This window comes from Halichoeres trimaculatus, unplaced genomic scaffold (assembly GCF_033239565.1).
Source record: "Halichoeres trimaculatus isolate MK-OKI-2021-1 unplaced genomic scaffold, fHalTri1.1 fHalTri1_scaffold_7, whole genome shotgun sequence".
Taxonomy (NCBI): domain Eukaryota; kingdom Metazoa; phylum Chordata; class Actinopteri; order Labriformes; family Labridae; genus Halichoeres; species Halichoeres trimaculatus.
The window spans coordinates 29091090-29115412 of NW_027437185.1; the positions used below are offsets into that span (position 1 = coordinate 29091090).

Consider the following 24323-nt stretch of genomic DNA (forward strand, 5'->3'; position numbering starts at 1 on the left):
ATCTTTACAAAGTGACAAAGACAACTTTGGTATATTTATTTTATTTACAAGAAAATGTACAGTTTGTTACATGGGTTACCAGTGCAAAGTTTCTTTTTTAATCTGAAAACAGACACCATCCTGTTGAACAGTTGAATCAGCCTGTTATGAAAGCTGATTTATAAGATTGTAAAATAGCATAGAAACTCTCTCACACAGCCTTTAAATGTCACCAGAATGAAACAAAGAAGTGCCAAGAAAGGGAACAAAGTCTTGTTTCAGAGTTGTACGGGACATTTAAATATTTTTACTAATATCTAGAAAATTTTGCAAATCAAGAGCATGGATTTATAGGTATGGTTAAAAGGAAGCCCCCAAATGGCATCTTTGATGAATGCACAAAGATGCCAATTGGTATCTTTGATGAATGCACAACTTGTCAGAGGGATTGATAAAATCTAAAGGTGTGAGATCACTGAAACCAAAGAGAAAAAGCTTCATTTTAGATATTAACTGTTGGAATCTACACAGCAAACCGCACAGCAAGAAAATCTAACTGTCACTGTATTATCAAACCAGTTTAATTGATGTTTAAATGAATAGTAAAAGTGACATCTGAAAGACTTATGCCTTCATAAAAAGTCGGGGCATTTAGCAAGTAACCCAGATATAACAAGGTACATTGACTTTCAACAAACATACTATTGCCCATCAATAGCTTTTGGCAGGAGTGAATGCCACAACACAACAGCATACAAACTTAGCAACAGTTATGGGACAAATATACTGAGAAGGATCTTAAGGTGTGTCATTTCATGTTGTGAGATAATTTGTTCTTTTCATGATTGGTGAGATCTTGAATCTGGGCTGGACACTGTTCACACTCCAACAATGACAGGTGTCAACAGTCACGCCAACTCTGTTCAACAATAGCAGAAACCCTCTTCTCATACTCTCGCTTGTTTTCCTGGTACAGCTGGGCTGCTTGGCTGTTGGCTGGACTGTTTGGGTTTGGCTCATCCAGTAAAGACTTTTAACATACACAGAGAAAAGTCAGTCAGGTAGATTTGTATTGGTAATTCAAAGTGCAACAGCAGAGGGAACCAAAATGTATTCCCATAATCCATTAAAGTTTTTGTCTGCATGCGTAAAAGGATGACAAGTTACCTGTATTGAAGTTAAGATAGAAGAAACGTCATAGGTTGGACTCCAACGATTCTGAAGTATATCTAAGCATATGCTGCCGTCTGCATACACTGCAAAAGAGAAAAATTTGTGCAAAGGTATATCTTAATTTCACTGAGAACATAAAAACATTGTTCGAAAAAACAAGAGACAGCATTTTCTGAATGATTTAAGTTAAAGTGAATCTTTCAACACAGTAAAGTACATACCATTTGGATGAAACATTTTGGAGACAAATCGCACTGTTGGAGGTTTATTGGGATATTCCTCTGTGAATTCAATCGTAAGTTTGAAGGTTCCTGTGTGTACAAAGTAAATGAAACATACAACATTACACGACAATTCGTTACCATTCCCTATGCAATAAAAGTGTAATTTAATATTCACTCTAATAAAAAAATAGCCTATTTCACTGTGCAATTCTGTTCAGGGGAACTACTGACTTGTTCACTAGTAAAAAGCAAAACAAAACATTACTTTTAAGCCCCTGTCAAAAATTTGCTCACAATCAATGAATATGAACCAGCTCTGAAGCAAGGTTAAAATTGTTTTGTATTTGTCATTATAGTTTAGTTTTAGTTAGTTTTGAATTTTTTTTTCCCTTACAGTTTAGTTTTAATTAGTTTAGGAGCAGGCATTCTAGTTTTTATTTCGTTTTAATTTTTGCAACATGGCTTAGTTTTAGTTAAGTTTTAGTTAAGTTTTTCATACCTTATTAACCAGGTGCAGGATTCAAAAAGGTCAGAGTAAATATTTTGTATTACAGTTTATTTTCCAGTTCAACATAGTGCTCACTGCTCAGTCAATGCTGATACTGAACTGTTGGCTGCTGCCTTAAACACAAGAAAATAATATAAACTTAATATAAAAATATAAACATAAATTATAACAAAAATAATGTTAACATGAATTAGATAAAAATAATAAACATAAATTATATAAAACAATATAATATGAGCTTTAATAATTAGAAACTTGGACTTTGTAACAATAAAGTCAGACTCGAAAGAAATTAAACTATTACAGATGCTCTGATTCATTGCTCCACTACGTTTTGTCACAGCACAGAGCACAGCCAGTCAGTGCAGTAAACAAGCACGTCCCAGTACGTCGCTGTGATGGTGCCGTACGGTGCTGACAACTGCCGAAAACTGTCGTAAAATTGGTTGGGAAAATGTGTTGGATTAATTTAAATCCTAAAGGCTATTAATATTGTCAAAAACTATAACTAAAGACATTTTGTCTTTAATTTTGGTTAGTTCCAGTTAGTTTTGGGAACACAAGATACAGTTTTAGTCTACTATAATAGTTTTTCTTTTCTTTTCTAGTTTTTATTAGTTTGAGTTAACAGCAATGTATTTTAAATTTTAGTTTTCCTTTTTAGTTTCCTTTTAGTCAATTATTATAACCTTGCTCTGAAGTCTGCTGTGTGATTCTATTCATCACTGTAACAGGAAAAATAATGTCATGTCTTTCTTTAAAGTAAAGAAAGGAGACTTACCATCTTCAAAAGGTGTCCCCTCAGGTCTAGAGAAAAGTTAACAGGATAAATCAGTTTACTCTCAACAATCCTTTCTGTCATTTTATCATTTTTTTATGTTCACAAAAATACAGTCTGAGAACACTTTGAAAAGTTTGATTAAAAGAATGTGCACCTCTCTTTTTTAAGGTTTAACAAAGAAGCATGACTTACCCAAAAATGACAGCATTCCATACCATGATATTGTTTTCTGATGGAGCACCACTAACGCCAGCTGGGGGATCCTCCTGCAGTCTTTAGAGATAATAAAAAAAGTAGTTCAGTAAATATGGTTTAGGTTACACTAAATACAAAGTACAAATCACAGAATCATTACTGCAACTGTAGAAATATTATCACCAACTGTAAATTTATCTCTGCTGAAAGAGGTCTTCAGGGTAGGAAGTTGAAATTTAGAGAAGCAAGGTATGTCAAAATCAGAAGGAAGACTGCCACTGTAAAATAATACAACAATAACGGGGTGATAATAATGTCTTGGACCATGAGCCAGCCAGTCACTGTGTATACTCCTGTTGTTTAGCTGGCACTGACTGTAGATGAGGGATAAGAAACCATGTGCCGAACCCGACTGTTGCTGGGTGTCTGAAGGTTTATAGTGACTGCATAGCAGATGGTTGATTATCCTGAGCCTAGACAGTGATCCATCAAGGCCCGAAATAGGAGGTCCTGGTTTATATGGACAATGTGTGTCTTCACAAACTGAGAGGACCATCTGGCTAATGGGTTAAACCGTATCCCGAAGTCCAGCATTCAGCCCACAGATATTGTGGCACTTTTATGGAAGGGTCGAGAAAATGCTTATGGCATGAGCATCAGACGAAAGGAATCAACATAGTCTGGCAACAGCAGAGATGGGCACAAAATCATAAACTGCTTTGTTTACGCTGATGTTTACGTTACCTAATGAACTAGTACCAGTAAATGATCGTTACCTGTAAATGGATACCGGTTATTAGTTTGATGAAACTTACACTAATCGAAATGGTCGCAAAGTACAATCACAACATGGTCAAAATGATTTCAACAGAACAATTCATTATTGTATATGATTTACAGATGGTATCAGGAGTGTTAAAATTTCGTTCAGATCAAGGCTAACGAGCTAGCGGTGAATGCTAACACTAGCCGTCGCTACTTCACTGTTGTTTTCTTGTCGCTTACCGTTTAAAATCTCTCATTAAACGTCGTCTTGCTGGAGTTGACATCCTGTTTACACGAAAACCTAAAACCTTGGCATAAACTTGAATGGCTCAGGTGTCGGGTAGATGGATTTTTTACCGATGTATTATTATAACTTCTGGCTAGCTAGCAGACGGTTGCTAGTTTGTCAAATATTTGGCACCCCCTGCTAGTTCCAGGGCGCTACCACTTAAACAGGAAGGAGGGTGTTTTTGTCAACTTGGTCCTAATACGTAAATGGTTTAGCGGAGTGAACTAATAACTGTAATGTCGCTGAATGATATATTATCCACTTCATTTTTTGTTTGTTTATTAAAACTGATACGACTTGTTTCGAAAGGGGTCTGAATATACTTAATTAAAAGAGATATTACCCCCATTCTCACGCTTGTATCATTCCAGTAGAAATTACGTCATGTGTCAAGCACCCTAATTTTAAGGTTTTGGGTACACTGCATCAGGCTTTAATTCTCCTACGAATAATTTGGAAAAATGTTTATTGTTCATTTTTTCAGAGATAAATGATGTTACAGATATGAGGCAGCTTTGTGGTAGTGCTTGTTTTTGAAATACAGTAACATTCAATGACCACTAGATGGTACTGAGTACCAGAGGGTGGTGATTTAAACGCAACTCTGAAAACAAGTTAAATGTCATCACTGATAATGTCTTAAAAGTTAACGATATAACTCCACACTCCTAAGGGGCGATGTCGTACTGTACCACGACTGTTCGAAGAAAAGTTGAAAAACCCATCATTTTTCCTCAAATTTCCTAACTGTTTAGTAAAATAAAGGATATATTTTTACAATTTATCGTGCATTGCAACGGTCCCATATGGTCTAGCGGTTAGGATTCCTGGTTTTCACCCAGGCGGCCCGGGTTCGACTCCCGGTATGGGAACATACTTTTCCAAAATTTCTGTCAAAATAGACTTTAAATCCGTCAATCATAGCACAATCTACAAGACATTTCCTCAGCACCGTCCGTGTATGGTGTTTTTTTTTTTCGTTTTGCAGTCTCCACAATGTGCTCTCATCATTTCCAGATAGCTTACACCACCAGAGCCTAGACCCCGCCCGCTGAAGAGTTATCCTCAGTTGCTCTCATCTCACAAGGGTTTGGACATTCCCGGAAGATGCATTAAACCACAGCCTATGTCTCCCTCTACTTATACTTAAGGCTGTATAACTTAATTGCTTGTAAGACTTGCAAAAGATCGAGCCAAACCTTGTAATAACGTTTTTACAAATGTTATTTCTTCGTAGGAAGTTAATTTGCCTTGCGTCGCGTTTAGCTGTAGGTAGGACACACCTGTGACCGCGTAGAGACGTGCGTAAACTGTGGCATTGGTTATACTTTCTTGTGCGTTTTTGTCGCAAAATGACATTAGCAGTAGTAATTGGTATTTGACAACTCGGTGTCACGGTTCCAACCGAATAAATTCGTAAATTTAACAAATGTTTAACAGTCTGTAGTTTTATCAGTTGTGAGCTTAGGGGATAAAAAAAAATGCTACCCTCGTCCTCGGAGGCTGGTTACTGAGCAATGAAAAGCTGTTCCTGCGTCCCAGGGTCTTGCTCCACCAGTAACTACTACAAGGCTGCTGCCAAACTTTTGGTGCCGGGCCAATCATTTCTCAGGAAAATGTGACTGCTAGGAATTCCCCACGCACCAGCCTCTGTCGGAGAAAACAGCAACCTTGTGTCAGGAAGCATACGAAAGCAGCGGGAGGGTAAAGTGACCGGTTCACTGCGATGATGTATCCAGCAGGAGTTCAACTTACATCAGGGGTGATCATGCTTCTTTAACGTCGCCTGGTTTCACGACAGTTCCACTGAGTTAACCTTGGATTATGTTGTGCCGATGAAAACTTCTGTCAAGGTAAGTCATGTGAGTCTTTTAAGGGGCTTTTTAGTTATTGTTTTTGTTATAAATATAAATCGACCATCTGTTGGCTGTTGCGGGCTCCCTGCTGAGTTATGTGTGTGTTTTTTCACTTATATTCCCAGCCATTGTTGTGAAACACTCACGATCTTAAGCAAAGTGGTGTATAAATAGTTTCTGTACTAACAGTTTTGTCTTTCACATGCTAGAGCACACTGCCTGCCTTCTAGCATGACTTAACTCATGATACAAGTCACTAGGAGACATGACCTGCAGCTCTGCTTTGCCCACAGATTTCTGTGACTCCCCTTTGTGTCAGTCAGCCAGCATGTGACTGATCTGATAGCATGTGTGAGGCTGCGTGTGAGAGCTGTGTTTTACTACAACCATTACAGCTGTAATAGTCATGCTCAAAAGGAGAATTTTGTCCTCCATAGTCTGAGTTAATTCTTGACCCTAAGTTTTCGAGGTGTGGCCTTGTTGAGAAAACATGGAAAAGTCAGTACAATAAATAACTTTGTCAGAGCAAGTTGTGGATACAGATCTGCATAAATGAGCCAGAGTTGAATAAATAAACCACCAGACACGTGTGTAAAGCGGTTATTCTATAGATTTCAGTGAAGATAACTCAACTGTCAATTTATCTTGTAATTTGACAAACTTGATGTCTTCATAATCTAATACTCCACTGTGAAAGTCTCCCCCTCTGTAAATTACTGAACACGGAGAGTCAGTAATAAGAATGAACATACTTTTTTAAAATAGAAGATCTACCAGTTTCTGTGGTACGTCGAAATGTTTGCCAGATGTTTACATTTCTGGCCTAGGATGCTTTTATCATGAGACATACAAACACAGTCTCATTGGTCCACTGCCTCTGCTCCCTCCAGAGGGGGAAGCTATGACGCAGAGGGGAAAAGAGGAGAGTTACGAGCTTTAAGCATTTCAGTCCCAGAGGAGACAAGACCAGCTGGACCCACCAACCCTTCACTCTCCGCCCGCACGATCTCCCCTCCCCTCCAGCCTTCCTTATGGTGGGAACACTGGCAGAGGCTTGTAGATAATTGGAAACTTCAATCCACTGAAAGCAATTATCCAGAACAAGACTTTCCAAATATACTCCGGAGTGGTGTCGTCTTGTTTGCTTCCAGCATGTGCCCTCATTTTAGAAACATCCTGCTCACACATTTAGCCTCACTTTGCCCCCTCTCCTGCTTGCTTTGATGGCTTTAATGCTGCACAGCCTCTGAATGATATGTGTGCAGATGAAGACTGTGCGGTTGAGGCTAAAGCATTTTCCAGTATAGCTTCCCTCTCTTGCAACATTACTGTCACCATCAGCACTCAGAGCAGCTGAGGAAGAACAACACTCTCTGCATTGACGAGGAGCTTCTCAGACATCAGACACTTCTTATTCTTCTTGCCCAAGATGTACCCGCCTGCCTTAATGGGCTGCTTGATATTGATTTGGCTACACAAAAAGAAAATCTGAGCTTTTATCTATTTAAAAAGGAGCACTCCAGTTTCACAAAAGCTTTCAGAGTGGCCTTCCAAGTCTCGGGTACACAGCTGCTTTTTTTCATTTACAAGTTGGCAAATAATCAGTCAAATCCTCCCTGTAACAAAGTCTCAAGGTATATAAGATCCCGCCAACTTTTTTTATTTACCTTTATTATTACTACTACCTCCATTCTTTTAAGATTAAAAGGTTATATTGATAAAAATCTTAACCAAGGCCTCTGTGTTTATGCAATGGCCCTCTCTCAGGTGTAAACAAGAGTAATTGGAGGCCTTTGAAATAACCACAAGATGGCAATGTTCATATACTCTGAATAAACAAACAACCACATGAGATGGCTGAAACCTCAAATGACTTGCAGAAACGCAGGAGCCGGCTCGAGAAAAGAGAAATAAAACTGTTGAACTTCCCTTTTCTCTTCTGTGTTAGCTGCTCTTCTGTTGCAGGCTCTGCAGGAGGGAACTGCTGTTTTGCAAAGTTCCCTTAATTGTACGCCACTGTTTCACCAGCCCTGCGTTTTGACACCTGAGCATCACCTTGTCAGACATGTTGATCCCCAGGCAGCAGCAGCAGTGAAACTGTTGGATACATGACGTCAGACAGAAAGGAGAGACCAGGGAAATTCCACCTGTAACCTCATTCTGCTCCTATGCTGCCTGTCTCATCAGCATGTGACTCGGGACGAGTCATCAGGCCCTAGTTTCTCCCCTGTGCATTTAACATGATGTAATGAAGGATTGCAGTCAGGCTATTTTTAGCTTGTGAGGGAAAGCAAGTGATCTTTTTGTTTGAAGAATGTAGTTGTGATCTAAAAGGTCAGATTTCAGTAGGTCATAAAACCCATAATAAAACAATAAAAAGTTAAAGCAGCTGTAAAGGAAAGATGTTTTTACAAGACTTTATTTTAATCTGATTTTAGCTTAGCTTAGTATAGTGGAATCTGCCTTTAATCCTTAACCTAAACCTACTTTAATCTAACTCAAAACAACAAACAGTTAATATTAAACTTCCACAAGCAAGCTCAGCTAGCCTAAACAAAGGAGATCATGTTAAGCAGCAATAAGTTGATATCAAGAAGACAAATAACTCCAGAGTTACTCTGAGCATGAAAACATGAATGAAGCAACATTAGACATATCTGACACTGTAAAAAAGAAGGTATGTTTATGGTAAAGTCATGGCAGCTGAGGTTGTGAGCAAGGTTGTAATAGTTAACTAAAACAAAAACTAAAAAGGAAAACTAAAATTTAAAATACATTGCAGTTAACTCAAACTAATAAAAACTAGAAAAGAAAACAAAATCGATAAGTAAACTAAAACTGTATCTTGTGTTCACAAAACTAACTGAAACTAACTAAAATGATAGACAAAATTCCCTTAGTTATAGTTTTTGACAATATAAACAGCCTTTAGGATTTAAATTAATCCGACACATTTTCCCAACCAATTTTAGACAGTTTTAGGTAGTTGTCAGTGCCGTACAGCACCATCATAGCAGCGTATAGGGACGAGCTTGTTTACTGCACTGACTGGCTGTGCGCTGTGCTGCAACGAAACATAGTAGAGCAATGAATTAGAGCATCTGTAATAGTTTAATTGTTACAGAGTCCAAGTTTTTATTTATTGAAGCTCATATTATATTGTTTTTTATAATTAATGTCAATATTATTTTTAATGTAATTTATGTCAACATTATTTTATATAATTGATGCTTATATTTTTTTATACCAAGTTTATATTATTTTCATGTGTTTAAGGCAGCAGACAACATTTCGGTATCAGCATTGACTGAGCAGTGAGCACTATGTTGGACTTGAAAATAAACAGTATGACAAAATATTTACTCTGACCTTTTTGAATCCTGCACCTGGTTAATAAGGTATGAAAAAAACTAAAACTAAACTAAACTAAACTAAACTAAATTAAACTAAACTAAAACTAAGCCTTGTTGCAAAAATCAAAACTAAATAAAAACTAGAATGCCCACTCTAAAACTAATTAAAACTAAACTGTAATGGGAAATAAAATGTCAAAACTAACTAAAACTAAACTATAATGACAAATCAAAAACTATTATAACCTTGGTTGTGAGGAATGTTCTGGCAAAAAAAAATGGGAAATCTCTACAAGATAAAATGGTGCGTTGGTTTAATAATCCTAAATTTTACTGTAGAGAGCATATTTGTTTCCTGAAAATCACTGAAGAAAAAAAAATAGTTTAAACCATATTGAAGTAATTTACTGTAAAAGTCACTTTCAGTAGCTGTAAACAGCTATCTTGCGTTAAAAATCATTTCTGATGTGAAATATACATTTAAAAAAAGCAGGAATGTGACCACATTAAACATGTAAAGTATATTTCAATAATTAATGACAAGATTTTATCATTTGCCAGTTATTTCTTTACATTAAACTCCAGGCAACCACAGCTGACGGTGTTCTACTGCTGAAAATACAGTACAGTACATTGGGACCATTAGCGGATTGGTGTACAAGTACATTGAAATCAACACAAATACTTTGCAAAATGAAGTCAAACCTGCCTGAAAAGGAGAAAATTCCGAGTAAATGCCCAAGTTTTAATCTTGTATCACTGTCCCATCATTACTGCATGATGGATCTGACTCATAACTAGGGATGGGAACCTTTCACATTTGAAACGATACGGTACCTATACCCGGTACCTGTCAATCGGTACCGGTACTCAACAGGACTAATTTTAAGTACTTTTTGTGTTATAGTGGTAAAAAAATAACAATTTATTGAAGAATAAAATACATATTTGTTTTCAATTTAACATATTCATTCTTCAAAATATAACCTTGCAATGCTGTGTTCATGTCCAGCATGGAAAATCTCCTACTCTTCCAATCCCTCACGGTGACAAGGATGCATTTAGGTACCTAAATATGGTACCTTTTGATTTTATGTGAATCGGTACTCAGTACTTTTGACAGATTCGGTCGGTACCTATAAAAGTACCAAACTTCGGTACCCATCCCTACTCATAACCCATGTTAATTCCTTTACACTGATGTGCTGCTATGATTTATTGTCCGCATTTGACAGTTACACATGTTGTGTTTTAGCTGCGGTGTCAAACAAAGTAATGATCAAAATGAACACGAAAACACAATTTAGAGCTTTAAGTTCTTGTGATCTTTACTTCCATAAAGTCATCATTCAAGGCTTCAGCGTTTGCCTGTTGTAATCTCTGCTTAAAGTTCTGAAAACCTGAGTTAACTCTGGAGCAACCTTGATAACCCTACTATAAAGAATGCTATGCTAAGCTAACTGGCTACCAGACGGCTGAAAAATCAGGAGAACCAAGAAACCCAAGCTCCAGCCTCAAAATATACCTTTGTCTGCAGAGGAGCTCCTGAAGAATGAATCAGAGTGCCCGCTCTGGCAGTATGTTGACATCATGAGATTAGTTAACCACATTACTTAGATATTTTTATGGTGCCTGCTGAAGTCCATGTGCACACGGTGTAGTAAGCTGTATCACTAATGTTAGTGTAATTACATTACAGAGTGATGGCTGGAGTTGTAATGTTGGAGCTTACTTCACTTCGACCACACAGAGTCGTTCTTTGCAAAAATAGAAACCGGCTGCGCCTGCAACTTTGGCTCATAATGATATTTCAGCCTGTCATTTTTCTTGTCTCTCAGAGCTAATGAGCTAGTAGTGAGAGGTTCACAGAGGCCTTTCATGACTCAGCTCTGCCTCTGGTGCTTGGATTCAAGCGGCAAGCTTAGCCCAAAGAAACTCAAATAATCTTCCTTCATTCAACTTCCAGGAAACTTTTTGAACCAATGTGACTGGTGTATATCAAGTGAAGACAGAGGAGGCAGGATTTGCTGGACGGTCTGGCTGTTCACCAGATCTGCTCTGAGCCTGTTGTCTGTCTTCACCAGCAGTATTTTTTCCCATTTGTTTGTTCTTTTGGGTTAATTTCAGAGCGACAGGCTGTCCACAGGCTTGTTAAATTATTTAAGAGCATGCTTCCAATGGGTATTATAATCTGGGCCCTGAGTGACAGAGCAATATGCTCTAAGGGCCTCATGGCATTTTATTAATAATGAGCTCGAGATAAACTTGAGCTCTCAGGCTACTGGTGCACACAGGGGCAGGCCTGCTCTCTGGCCTGAATTAGCTGGTGATGTACTTTATATAACCTCGGTGATTGTTAATGATAAGTTGTTTGTCTAAGAAACAAAAGTTGCGGGAATGTGACATGACAGCGCAGTGAATGATTTTTGCTGCTCTGTGTGCAGGTGACACGGCTGTGATGTGGATAATCCGGATTGTCAGCCTGCTTTCTGTATTTGATCATGAAGACGCTGCAGCTTGCATGTGTGTTGACAGAAGGGCTGATGCAGAAAGATTTTATATGGCATTATGACAGAGAGGATATGCATGGGTCATAAAATGTGATGTAAAGTGATGGGGTAGAATCCTGACAAGGTGAGCAAGACCCCAATGTGAAGCAGTAAAGTCTTATCTCACCCTGAAATACCAAACCACCTGCTCCCCATACATCAAGCTGCTAGACCAAAGCTACTTTCACAATGCTCTTAACCCCTGGATTGCAGGACAGGATGTTGGGCTACTTTTCCTTATCATGATGATGGTCGGGGCCTGCTGGGCCCTGTGGCTTATCTTATCTGTGCCCACTAACTGTCATCTTTCCCCAATTCCTGAGACCAGCCTGGGATGGAATTAAAGTTTTTGCTAATGCTTGCAATATTTAGAATGCAAATGTAAACAAATGTTTTTGCTGCTGGCTGCAGACACCTGTGTACAGGACTCTTCACTGTAGACTAGAGATAGACTGATATGGATTTTTCCAGGCCGATACTGATTATTTGTAGTCAAGGAGGCCGATAACTAATATTTGAAGCTGATATTGATGCAGTTAAAGTGCAAATATTGGTGTCAAAATTTTGAACAATACAAAATCCAGCACCTATCTTCATTAAAATATCTTTAAGCATGAGTTTATTAAACAGCTCTCAGGCTTAGCAGCATGTTTTATAAAGTTAAATGGAAACTTAAAAAAAAATAAACAGCTACAGTTTTCTACAGTAAATAAAGTTTTCCAAAATTTTAATGTAACTGTAAAAACTGTAATAACTACACTGCTGATTGGCTGTGTCCCAAGCCATGGCTCTGCTTGTAACCAATCAGATGGTACTGTGGGTGGGACAGTGCTGGGGACTGAGTAGACTGCAGACAGTGGAGCGGCTGCATCAGAGCCGCAACAACGCAGTTTTAAATTTGTTTCTTATCGGCCATCGGATTAGAAAAAAGGTTGATGCTGATATGCCTCAAAATGCCAAATATTGGCCCCGATAATCGGCCTGGCTGATAATCGGTCTGTCGCTACTGTGGACTGGTTTGATATGATATGGGTTCAGTTCTCTCTGCTTTTGTATCAAATACTTTTTTTTTCCTTTGAGTCAATAGCGGATAATGGACTTGTTGATGTTTAAAGTAACAAATCAGATTTTTCTAGTTGTTATATCACCTTGGTGTTTGTTGTGTTGCAACTAGGGATGTCCCGATCCGATACACTGAACAATATCGGTGCCCGATATGGCTATTTTCGGAGGATTGCATAGTATCGGATTTTGTTTTGTGATCGGGACCGATCCAGTTTTCATGTGTTTCCATGTGTTTGAAAGCAATTATAGTAAAACAGCATCTTGCAACATTTGTAAAGTGAGTGTTCCTCAAGAAGGTTTCAACAGGGCTCACTTTAATACAACAAATATGATTTGTCATTTACAAGGGAATCCCCCAACAGAGTGCAGGATTTATCAGAGAACAGTTTTGGTATCAGATCGGTATCGGTAAAATACATCACGAAAAAATTTAATAGGGAGTAAAACATTTCTGTATCGGGACAACCGTAGTTCCAATGAACTGATCAGACAAATTTAACTTGTACAAAAACAAAGATATTGCCGACATCTTTTATTGCTCTTTGAGTCTGTTCCAGTTTTGTTCCAGTAAAGATAAGCTGTGAAAATCAGTGCACCAAAACGAAAAAATACTCAGTTTGACCTTTGTTGGTAATTTTTGAGGTAACTATGATATTTAACAGTGTGGTCATGACTCTAGTAATCCATTTATTTTAATCATTGAAATATGGCTGTGTATTCTTTTCAATGTTCACTCTTCTTGTCGTTTCTGTTCCTTATCTTTGGAGAAGAACTGAAATTATGTCACATTCAATACATTAATACAAATGGAAACCCAGAACAGAAAACAGCCACAGTATGACGGCAGATGACTTCTGCTACATGTCAGTCTGTGCAGAGTCTCTTTAACTCTATCCATCCACTCACTCGTGTTCATTGGCTTATCCAGGATCAGCCTGTCGACTCAGACATCCCTCTGCCTGGTAACATTTTCCAGCTCCTCTGGGGAGATCTTGAGGCATTCCTTGGCCAGATGGGATTTATAATTACATAAGTGAGGTCAGGGTCTAGAGACCTCCTTCCAGGTGGACATGCTGGAACACCTGTAGAGGGAGGCGGCCAGGAGGCATCCTCATCAAATGCCAAAATCTTCTGAACTGACTTGTTTGGGTGTGAAGGATCAACCAGCAGGCTATCACTGGGTTCCTTTAGCTGAATTTCTCAGTTAATGCGATCATCATAAAGCTTGTGACCTGCGCATTAAACGCTGCTGAAACGTGCAGATGCATCACTCACACAGTCTCATGAGCTGTTCCTCTGAATACATTGTCTTAAAAGCCGCACGCCCACTCAGCTCTGTGTCGGGTTTCCAGCCCACAGTCATACTCAGTCAGCAGAGTGATTCACAATGAGTCCTGGTCCAGCTCGGGATGGTCACTGTCCGAGAATGAGGACGCTTTTATAGCACTGTGAGCTGTCAGCTCATTGAACAAACCAGTCTGACTGCAACCAGCTGGCCTACTTTTAAACCACAACAACTCTGATACAAACATTCACCTCTCTGTGCTACAACTGGACCTGACAGAGGGCTGAACGATTTTGAAAAAGTAACTTAATAGCGATTTTTTTTGACCAAGTGCAATTGTGATTCAGCATGCGAGGACATTTATCTTCTGTATTAATTCCTTTAGACAAACAGTAAATCATACTATAGCATGACCAACACAACAAAGGATACTGTCAACTTATAAACTATTCTTTCCTGTTGGCCAGGCTGACATGTTAGGATGAAATGAGATGAATTGATGTATGAATAACATATCTTTATTCACCTATTACAATGATAGCAAAATATTGACCGATTAATCTAACTATAACTTTAATACAGTCATCATTGAATACCTTAAATGGGAAATACACTTTTTTTTATAAAATGGGGAAAAAACACTGTGTGAACATTAGGGATGGGTACTGAATTAGGTAATTTTATAGGTACCAACCAAATTCTGTCAAAAGTACCGGGTACCGATTCATTTAAAAACACAAGGTACCATTTTAGGTACCTAAATGCATCCTTGTGACTGTGAGGGAGTGGAAGAGTAGGTGATTTTCCATGCTGGACATGAACACAGCGTTACAAGGTTATACGTTGAAGAATAAGTATGTTAAATTGGAAATAAATACATTTTATTATTAAACAAATTTATATTTTTTACCATATGAACACACAAAATACCGAAAATTGTGACTTTTGAGTCCCGATACCAATTACCAGGTACTGGGCATCGGTACCGTATCGTTGCAAATGTGAAAAGTACCCATCCCTAGTGAACATAAATATAGATATGTGTAGACATCTTACTGATCTCCAGTCAGTAACAAAATAACTAAAGTAAATATAAATCAAACAAAGTTTTGGCTCAACCACTGAAATATGTAAGAGTGAAGATTGCACTTTTTAATTGAAAAAGAAAAACAAAAAAACGAACACTGAAATTTTACTGACCTCCAGTTGTCAGGAAGAGTAACAAACAACACAGAACAAAGTGAACAAGAGGTATGGCACTCTGTAGCTCATGGGTTTTTGCCAGAAAAAACAGCACATTAACTTTTGTCTCCTCCAGGTCTGTGTACATTTTTTTTTTTCTTAAGTGCAGCCTTTGCGAGTCCGAAACTGCATTGTATTACATTGCAATGTTGGTTTCAATTCGATTAATTGTTCTGTTCCAATCCTTTCCCAATCTCAGAGTTATTAATTATGGTGTTACTTTTCCTCCTTCTGTACCTCCCTCTGTGTCTCCACAGAGCTGCACTTCTGTCCGATTATCTGGCCTCTGACAGCCTCATCTAAAAGCTTCTCTGTTCTGTATTTGAGCAGCGAGAGCAGTCATCAGATGACCTCCACGCTACACAAATAATTCTGCGTGTCCTCCAAAGGCCGCCGTATCTCATCCTGTCAAGGATTGTGTCAAAATATTTGTCAGGTTTTTATGAGTCCACAGTCCTCCGACATAACTCTTCTGAGTGATCAGAATTTCCTGAGTGCAGCTTTTAGTGGAGGGTTTGACTGGTGCAAATTTGTCGGGCAGGCCTAGATGAAATGTGCTGTATAAATCAGGTCGCAGTGGGAGTAAAATATAAAACACGTTTTAGTGCTGGTGCTATTCAAGAGCTCTTTTTTACCACCCTCAGAGGTAGAATAAGAATTAAGATTGACATCAGAGTTTCTCTGTAATCACCTGAGTAACTAACTGTTACCCTCTCAGATAGCCATGTTTTCTCGTGTGTAGAGGTTAAAGCAACACAAAGCAACACTGTCGCAACATCAACACACAAACGGTGCTCCTAAGGCCTGGTTGGGTTGTGGTTAACCACGGTGCTGCAGAATTAGCAAAAAGAGAAAAAAGTGACCCTCTTTTTAACCAATCACACAACATTTGATATTAAAACAGGAACAAGGTGCACCTAGTGAGACTTTTCTTTTGTATTTTCACACTCCATCCAGATTAAAGTTAGATCCCCAGAGTCATGAGGCATCAGCGATTTGTAAAAGCTTCACTTTTTATTGCTTTTCTCTCAGAGTGTGGATGTAATTCGTTGTGCAAATATGTGTGACTCCGTGTTCAGCATTACAGAAGATAACGTGAGAGATTGTAAAGTCTCAGGAGAAACTGAAGTGTGAACTATTAAATTCTGGTGAAACACAGAGTTACAGATTATTCTCGCTACTCGTGTGGCTTTATGGTTTTGTCTAGATTTGTCTCTACTTTAGCTAAAGATGCATGACTGGTGTAACTAACTGACATTTCCTGCTGGTGTATCACTCTCTGTTCCTCCTGAATTCACCCTGCCTGTATGAAATCCTTTACAAGTCTTTAGGCCCAAGAGAAGAGAGCCATCCTTTCATGCTTAACCCAGGGAAATTATGATTCTGCTCCGATTAACAGACCTAACTTCTTTATTATTAATGTCACTCCTCTTTTAGTTTCTTATCAATAAAATAAAGATTTCTAAGAGCAATCACTGCATAAAATTATATGACATTTGCCCATTTAGATAGTAATGAAGTTTAAAGTGTTCAAAGTAATGACACTTGCTCATTAAAAGTCCATATCAGACTTTTCCAGCAGAACATAAATCCATTCACAGCATTTAGATGAAAAGTCCCAACGACGACAGTAAAGCGTTTTCAGTAAGATTAGTCTCCTTTCCTGAAGAGAATTATTTGTTGGATTCATTTTGTAGTAACCGTGGACACTAGAAAAGTACAGCAGAAGGAAGCTTGACATAGGCATGCGCTAAAACATGGGTTAAGCCGTTTGTGGTAATGTCCATTCCAACCTACATACAGCAGGTATACAGCAGTGCTCTGTTTAAAATTATTTAAGAGTAAAATGAAGAGTGAGGTTATGTTAGCTCTGCTTGGTAGATGAACACTGGTAGAACATGACCAGGATTCACTGATATTATACGTAATAAGGACACCTCCCAGAGAAACGGGCTGTGAGTAACTCTGTTTAGCTACTAAATGATGCTACAAACTGAGTTTACAAAGTTTGATTGTTGTTACTTTGCTACATTTCAAACAATAGCAATATGTGACATCTACATTGCATCCTGGGAAAAGTTGTCTTGAACAAAGAAAAGTAGTGTTAAAAAAAAAGATCTGCTCTCCAAAACAAATGCACTCTTTGACAGTAGTCATGTTCTTACAACAGCGGGTAATTGTGCTCATGGGAAATTGAGTCTTTAACCCTGAAAAAAACACTACAGATTCAGGCTAAAGGTGCCACTGCAACAGAGCTGGGGACTGGACCCTGACTCTGACTCGTGTTTGGGACTCCTGAACAATCATTATGTTTTCTTAGCTTCTGCTGTACCATTTGTAATTATATTTGGTTACAAAACTTTACACAAGATGGGATCAACATAAAAAGTGCTGAATGAAAAGTCTGCAATATCTAAATCATAGATGCTGGATCCCCCACATCAAATTTTATCGGGCACCTGAAAACTCACCTGGATAGGCAAGGTCAACAAACAACTGAGTGAGTGATAATGAAACAGTAAATGCTTTGAATGCTTTTGGTAGATTTAGCTGTGCAGTATTTTTAGTAATCTGGAAAGCAGCAGATGACAAAAGCTCATAAGACTTGTGTTTTATAGACTTGAGACTTGACTTAGACTTGTGACTGAAGACTTGACACTGAAGACTCGAGACTTGACCAAGTCTCACCCCACAAAGACTTGAGGCTTGACTTGGGGGCCATTTACACAACAACGGTTTTAGGGTGAAACACAAAAGTTTTGTTGCGTTTCAGCCTCCCGTTTACACGGCAACAGCGTTTTAGCCGACCTAAAATGCAAACTTTTGAAAACGGCCTCCAGGGCGGGATTTTTCTGAAATGCTGCTGACACCGCTGCCTTGTCAACAGTAACCTGGCGATTTCAGTGGAAACTCTGACGTCACTCTCCGCTTTGCGTGGGCGCATACAACAGGACAACAGTACCATTGTTACAATCGTCACGAACTACCGCGTTGTGCTCATGCAGCTCAATCTGCTGAATCTGCTGACTGTCTTTCAACAAAATGTGCATCTGTTGCTCCACATTTGAACTTAGTATTCGCCAATGCACCAGATGACCAGCTTAACTCTGGACGCTTCTGGACAAGACAGTTACAGCGCCGACTTCAAGCCTGGCATGCTTACTACAGCGTTTTCAGTCAAACGCAGATTTTTTTCACTCCATTTTAGCGTTTTCAGATGAAACGTTTAGACTCATGACCAAAGACTTGGGACTTGACTTGGACTTGCAAAAAAGGACTTGAACATTTCTGCACTGCAATCAACGTCAAACGGATAATCCTCACAGAGCCTTTAAGTGGGTTTTGGTGGACTCGCCCTTTAAAGTGAGATAACCAAGTGTGATGTGGTTTTTGATATTTCCTGTTGATGGATGACCTGCTTTTTATTTTTAAAAGAAAGTCTTGAAATGTTCACAAAGTGAGACTTTATGTAAAGGAAGTCATTTTTATTCGGCACGGCTGATTACACACAATTAACAGATCAGTGGAATGTAAATCTGTAAAGAACTTTTGCTTCAGGAATGTAAAAGCTTAAAAAGCTTAATGCTGCAGCTCATAAATGTTGCCTTAATCCCAAACCTTCAGTTTCCTTTAATTTTTTTTTTTTTTTTTTTTCAAAGAAGAAAAACTGTGTCATGAATATATGAATCTTGGGGAAAATAGGCCTTTAGCCAAAAAAAGGAAACACACTGACAGTGGCAACAATCTGGGCTCAGTGTGTAAGTGGCGATCCATTGGGATTGTGCTCTGTCTGCCTGTTTTACATCTTCTTGCATTGATTGAGATAATCTGTGAGGCTTACACGAGAAGCAGCGCTGGATTTACACTTGCCTGTATACACTTGTGTGTGTTTTTGCATGTTTGCATACTTTTCCTGGATTTCAGCCGCTCTGCAGTGTGTTCACCTTCAGAGTTTATATCAGGAGAAGTCAACAGTTTCCTCCGAGGCCTCGGTGTTGTAGCAGTGATAAACGAAGCTTGTTTGGTGTAACTTTCCCTCACAGCCAGGCTATCAATCTGCTCCGAAGCAAACAGCTGCCTCCTTCTCTGGGCCGAGCCGCACTGAACGCAGGCCAGGAAGATTTAATGTAATGATGAGAGCACTCAATGGAGACTGAGAGGGTGATTTGGGGATCCGTGACAAAGAGACTCTGCTGCACTTACAATTGAGTTAAATTGGTTTGTTTCTAAAATTTCAATCACGAAATCCTGTGTTGGTTTGTTTGTATTCTTCGGTTCATTTTAAGCCCGTTTTTATTCAACACATTTATCTTCTGTTTCTGTGAAACGTGGGGCTTTTAGTGGAAAATATGAATTAGTGTCAGTGCGTCAGTCTGATGCATGTGAAGACTGAGTGTTCTACACTTACCACAGACCACCCCTTCCTGTTTGCTCGAGTGTTATTTCTGATAAAGATTCTTATCAAGTGTCAGCTACGAATATGAACCCTGACCTAAACAAGATACATTTCTGTAATAATTATTTTAGCTGTGAAGCTTCCTGAGCCTAAAACCCTGAGGCTAAAATTTATGACATCGAGATAGACATTTATGTTGTAATTTTTCGCAGCCGCTTTGCTTGGATCATTTTAAGCACATCTTGAAGAAGACTAAAAAAGAAGACAAGATAAGAGAAACTTCTGGGCCTCAGGATGAAGCAGTTGCTGACACTAAAGCACAGTTGTCTTCACAGTTTCATTTCTGGTAGAAGTTGTTTTATGGTGTTGTATTTAGGGGTAAAACAACTCCCCCACAAGTCAGCAGCCTCACCGGCTCACTGACAGCTAATAGGTCCACAATTCACAGCAAATGTTTTAATGGGACACAAAGAGATGTGAACTTTACTTCTGAGCTACCATACAGATTTTAATCACCAGGCCTGGCCCACATTGTACGGTCAAAGTCTAAGTAGGTGCATACCTGTCCAACTGTTTACCTACACCTCCTCTGCCCCTGCAGGAGAAACCCGTCTATCGTCTTTCAGGCTGTTTGAGGTGTGGCCCTCCGGTTGGACCTCTCTGTTCTCCCCTCCCCCGCTGCAGCTCCATCCAATCGCTGCCACACGCAGAGCTCACCTGAAAGGATTTGCATTGAGGGCCGATACTGGTCGCTGATTGGTGGGACGGTGAAAGCACCCAGCCTCAGGGCGCCCCTACCAATGGCGACAGTGCTGCGTGACTCACAGGGAGAGGACAAGTTGCTCCACTACACTTCTCCTTTTTCTGCTTCAAACAGCAGCCATTGCATTGTCTGTCTCCTCCTATTACAGTTTTCTTGTCGCTGTGAAAAAGAGGTGTGGGGTTGGCTGGTGGTCCACACCTGCAGAGCGCTTTTTCTCCTTTAAACACACCTTGGATTATCCCCCAATTCCACTTTTGTTGTCTACTTTTTACCTCGATTTTCATTGGCCGCCGAGATCAACACTTGTTGGGTCGCTATAATGGAGCTTGTCATCCGAATCCTGTGTCTTTGAGGTCAGTAGTGATGAATAATTGTACAGCAGATCAACAATACTTTGTGGATGTTTGTTAGTATGTTTGCACATTTTGATTTCGGCACTTGATCCACTTTTTTACGCTATTAGAACATTTTTATTGGCTGACTTGAGATGTTACGGTTTCTTGAGGGAGCTTTAACAAGTTGAGCAGGTTCAATGGGTATTAGGGATCATGTTTTTCTTTCTATCTAACACCTCCCTTTCTTACGTCTTTATTAAATTTTGTTCAGGCGACAATTTTTGAGTTTATAAAGTTTTTAAGTTTGGTTTCACTTATCGCTCCATCTTTCCTGAACTTTCTCTGACAGCATGTGAGATCTCTAAAAGGTTTGATTCTGTTACTCCACAAACCTGTTGTAATGTGCCTTTGCTGATATGTCTGATTGTTGCTTTTCTTTTATGAATTGTTGCCTTATATGGTGTGCTGAAGCAAGGGCGGGAACAGTGTTTTGCAAGCCCCTGGACCAAGCCCACATGTATTTTTCATGGTGTAGTACTCAGTAATTACACATTGTGTGGATATGGATCCATGATTGCTTTATGAAAGTAATTCTTCTGCTGGTTGAAGTGTTAACTCCGCATTAGGAGATGAAAAACAGCTGTGCCTTTGCCTCTGCAGAGTTCTGTGCATGCAGGGCTTCATCATGCCCTGAAATCTTCTCCATCTGAACAGAATGTTGCTCTTCTTGTCATGAACATAAAGGCCTGGGAGCTATTCATTTCAGCTCGGAGGGAAGTTGAACTCGCAGTTCCTCTTTTACGCCCATAGAACTTGACCTTCCCATAAGTTTTTGTTCTACATCAACTAGTCGACTGATTCTGCTTGATGTTTTTTTCAGAATCAGTTTCTAAAAGTTGCTCAGTGCAGCACAGATAAAAGCACACTTCCTGTTTCAGCAGAAATGTACTGTGCACTTTGTGAACCACAAAAGACACTGAGCACAAATTACACTGCTGAATAAACATGGGTACAGTGTGAGCAGTGTTTAGACGTAGAGCACACCTTTTATTCAAGCTATCTGCACACATCTTGTAGCTGCAGAAGTCCTGTCCAGCGCAGAACTCACTTTTTTTTTAATCCAACTTTGTCTAATTTTGGGCAGAGCTTGTGATTGTTTCATGGGTTTAGCTTTCAGAGTGATTTTGTGGTTGTAATCCCTGAGAGAACAGATCACTGCAAAGTTACCAAATAAGAATCTCACTGGGCTGAGTTACCGAGCTATTCTTAGGTTTGGATCAATCTGCCGTTTACTGGAACTGCAAATAAATAGTTCCTTTTCTGCATTTGTGTTTAGCACTCTGTAGCATCAGCACATGACCCAGTGTGTGAATAGCCCTGTTGTGTCGAGCAGGCACGAGTTTGCATTTGGCCTAACTTTTTCATCATCTGTGCCCACCCTGATTTGGATTGGAAATGAAGCCTTGGAGGGAGAAGCTGGACAAGGTGCTGCTGGGTGAAGCTTTGCAACTTGAATGCATATAAATAAAGAGGAGGGGGCGGGGAGGATAGTATAATAGTGTCAGGTTTGCTGTTCCCTCAATACAAAGTCAACAAGTCTTAGCCTGTAATTGGATCATTAAGCTTGGGCAAGACGACGGGGGCGTTGCGAGAGAAGGACACAACTCGAGGAGGATGGATAAGGGTGGAGTTTATTATCACAGTCTCCAACAGGCTTAGATATGTAAAAATGGAGGATTTATTCAGTCTCATGTTACACACACGTCTCAAATAGACTCAAAACACAGAACCAGCTTTGTACAGTAAGGTGTGAACGGTTTTTATGCCTTGACTAGAATAAATACGCAGTTTCATGGGATCTGGTTTAACTAGAGTTTATCACAAAAACAAATCAGACGAACTCCTCCCTCATGAAACTCCTACATCCTTTGGCAGAAGTAGTTCAAATATGGTGCATCTGCATACTATAAGTGTAAAGATGATAAAAGTGAGTTGTTAAATTAGTCTTAAGCTCTCCTTGTATTGTCCTTAATAAGAAATAAAATACATGTTTTGGTGGTTTAATTAAGAACTTTTGTGAATACATTCACTCAAATTGCTAATTTTTCCTCCAGTTGTCCTTCATTTTCACCACTTATTAACAGTCCAGTTTATTGAGGAAACAAGCAGACTCGTAGTGAAACCAGTAAACGCTCATCTCTCTGTTTACTTATGACCACTATCTTTTTAATAAACCTGGGTGAAGTGTAAATATAATACAGCAGAATAGAGAAGTCCGGCTGTGCTGTACAGGTTTGGTGTCGTCTTCTCTACCTCGCATCCTGTGTTTGCATCATGTTTCCATGTCAGTTTCTACATCTCTATTTGCCCGTTTTTCTTTCCAAAGCACTCTGACTTTTCTGCAGTGGATGGAGGCCCTAAAGCTTGGAGAAGTCGGCTAGTGAAGGGAAGTTTGAACCTGGGTGGGGAAAGTTAATGTGTAACACTCTCCTCTGCCCCAGCGGCTACTGTCAAAATGCCACCAAGCCAAGGCACATCAGGTGCTCCAGACTTTAGCTGCTCTCTCTCAGCAGGTAAAAAAAACACCGGTGTTCCCTCAAGAAACCCTCCCTGAGTGATTAAAGTTAAATCGATTGAGCAACTGTCTCCCCGTGTTGCAACTGTCTCATACTCAGAGCGTGCTGGGACTGGCAGCCCCGTTGTTCTGCAGAACATGTCGAACCAGAGCTGAGATCATTGTGTCTGAACGCTGAGCCCGAATTTTTCCACCATCATGATATATTTCACTTCATTTCTGAAAAAAACAGATCTCAGTTTGTGTGTGCTTCTTCTCTTCTACTTTGTATTTATGTTCTGACTCATTTCCTGAGAAGAGAAGATGTGACGCAACGATGGACTTCTTAGGGATTACAAAACTCTGCATGTTCCATACCACATGGGTGAGATAGTATCTCTCTAGCGCAGTATGAGCTGATCCAACCAGAGTCGAATAATCCAAACATGCACATTTCAGCCCAGTTTGTCCCTAAAAATACACCAAACCTTGTGAGGACTCAAGCCCTCTATCTCTTACTTGTTTGCCACATTTTTGCAACAGAAAGATGCAGAAGTGAGCAGGTGTTTGAGACTCATAACACCCCTCTTGCGAGAATGGGTGAAAGACTTGAGTGTGAAGGTCTTAGGTTGAAACAAAAAAGGAAAGAGCGTGTGTGAGAGACTGTGAGATGATATGTGGAATATCAGGTCACACCTTCTGATAACACTGCTTATGCAACGTACCATACCGGTGAGGGCATAGATTCTGTGCTCATAAAAAAAGGAAGAGTCTCCTCCTCACAACATGGCTGCGAACTGATCCACTGAGAGCAGAGCGGAGCCACAAAAGTGTCAACTTTACTATTGTGCTGAAGTAGAAGTTAAAAGCTTCTCATAACCTTTTGGAGTCACTTAAGTGTACGTCTTTATTCTTTTAGTGGGATCCTTTTGCTCCTGCAATATAGTTAGACAGCTGCAGTTGCTCGTTTCAAAACCAAAAGTGTTGAAATAAAAAAGTCTGTTGTAATAG

At 39.4% G+C, this 24323-nt stretch overlaps 2 protein-coding genes and 1 non-coding gene across 4 annotated transcripts in view; 2 read left to right on the top strand and 1 right to left on the bottom strand.

Moving 5' to 3' along the window:
• Positions 1–25: 25 nt before the first annotated feature.
• Positions 26–4078, bottom strand: ube2a (ubiquitin-conjugating enzyme E2A (RAD6 homolog)). The gene is made up of 6 exons (XM_074674010.1): positions 3866–4078; positions 2858–2938; positions 2666–2691; positions 1374–1463; positions 1147–1235; positions 26–1009 (listed from the first exon to the last, which is right to left on the bottom strand). Exons 1-6 carry the CDS (start codon positions 3907–3909, stop codon positions 881–883), a joined length of 459 nt encoding a protein of 152 aa, XP_074530111.1. The 5' UTR covers positions 3910–4078; the 3' UTR covers positions 26–880.
• Positions 4079–4714: 636 nt separating this feature from the next.
• On the top strand, positions 4715–4786 carry trnae-uuc (transfer RNA glutamic acid (anticodon UUC)). The gene has a single exon. It is a non-coding gene; the product is annotated as a tRNA-Glu (tRNA).
• Positions 4787–5003: 217 nt separating this feature from the next.
• The window catches only part of elf1 (E74-like ETS transcription factor 1), a 50693-nt gene continuing 31373 nt past the window's right edge, over positions 5004–24323 (top strand). The window contains exon 1 of one of the 2 annotated variants that reach the window (XM_074674747.1): positions 5004–5767. The gene's annotated coding sequence lies outside the window, so the exon portion shown is untranslated. Of the gene's footprint in view, positions 5768–20539; positions 20777–24323 lie in introns of those variants that run through there. The other variant, XM_074674749.1, reaches the window with a different exon arrangement.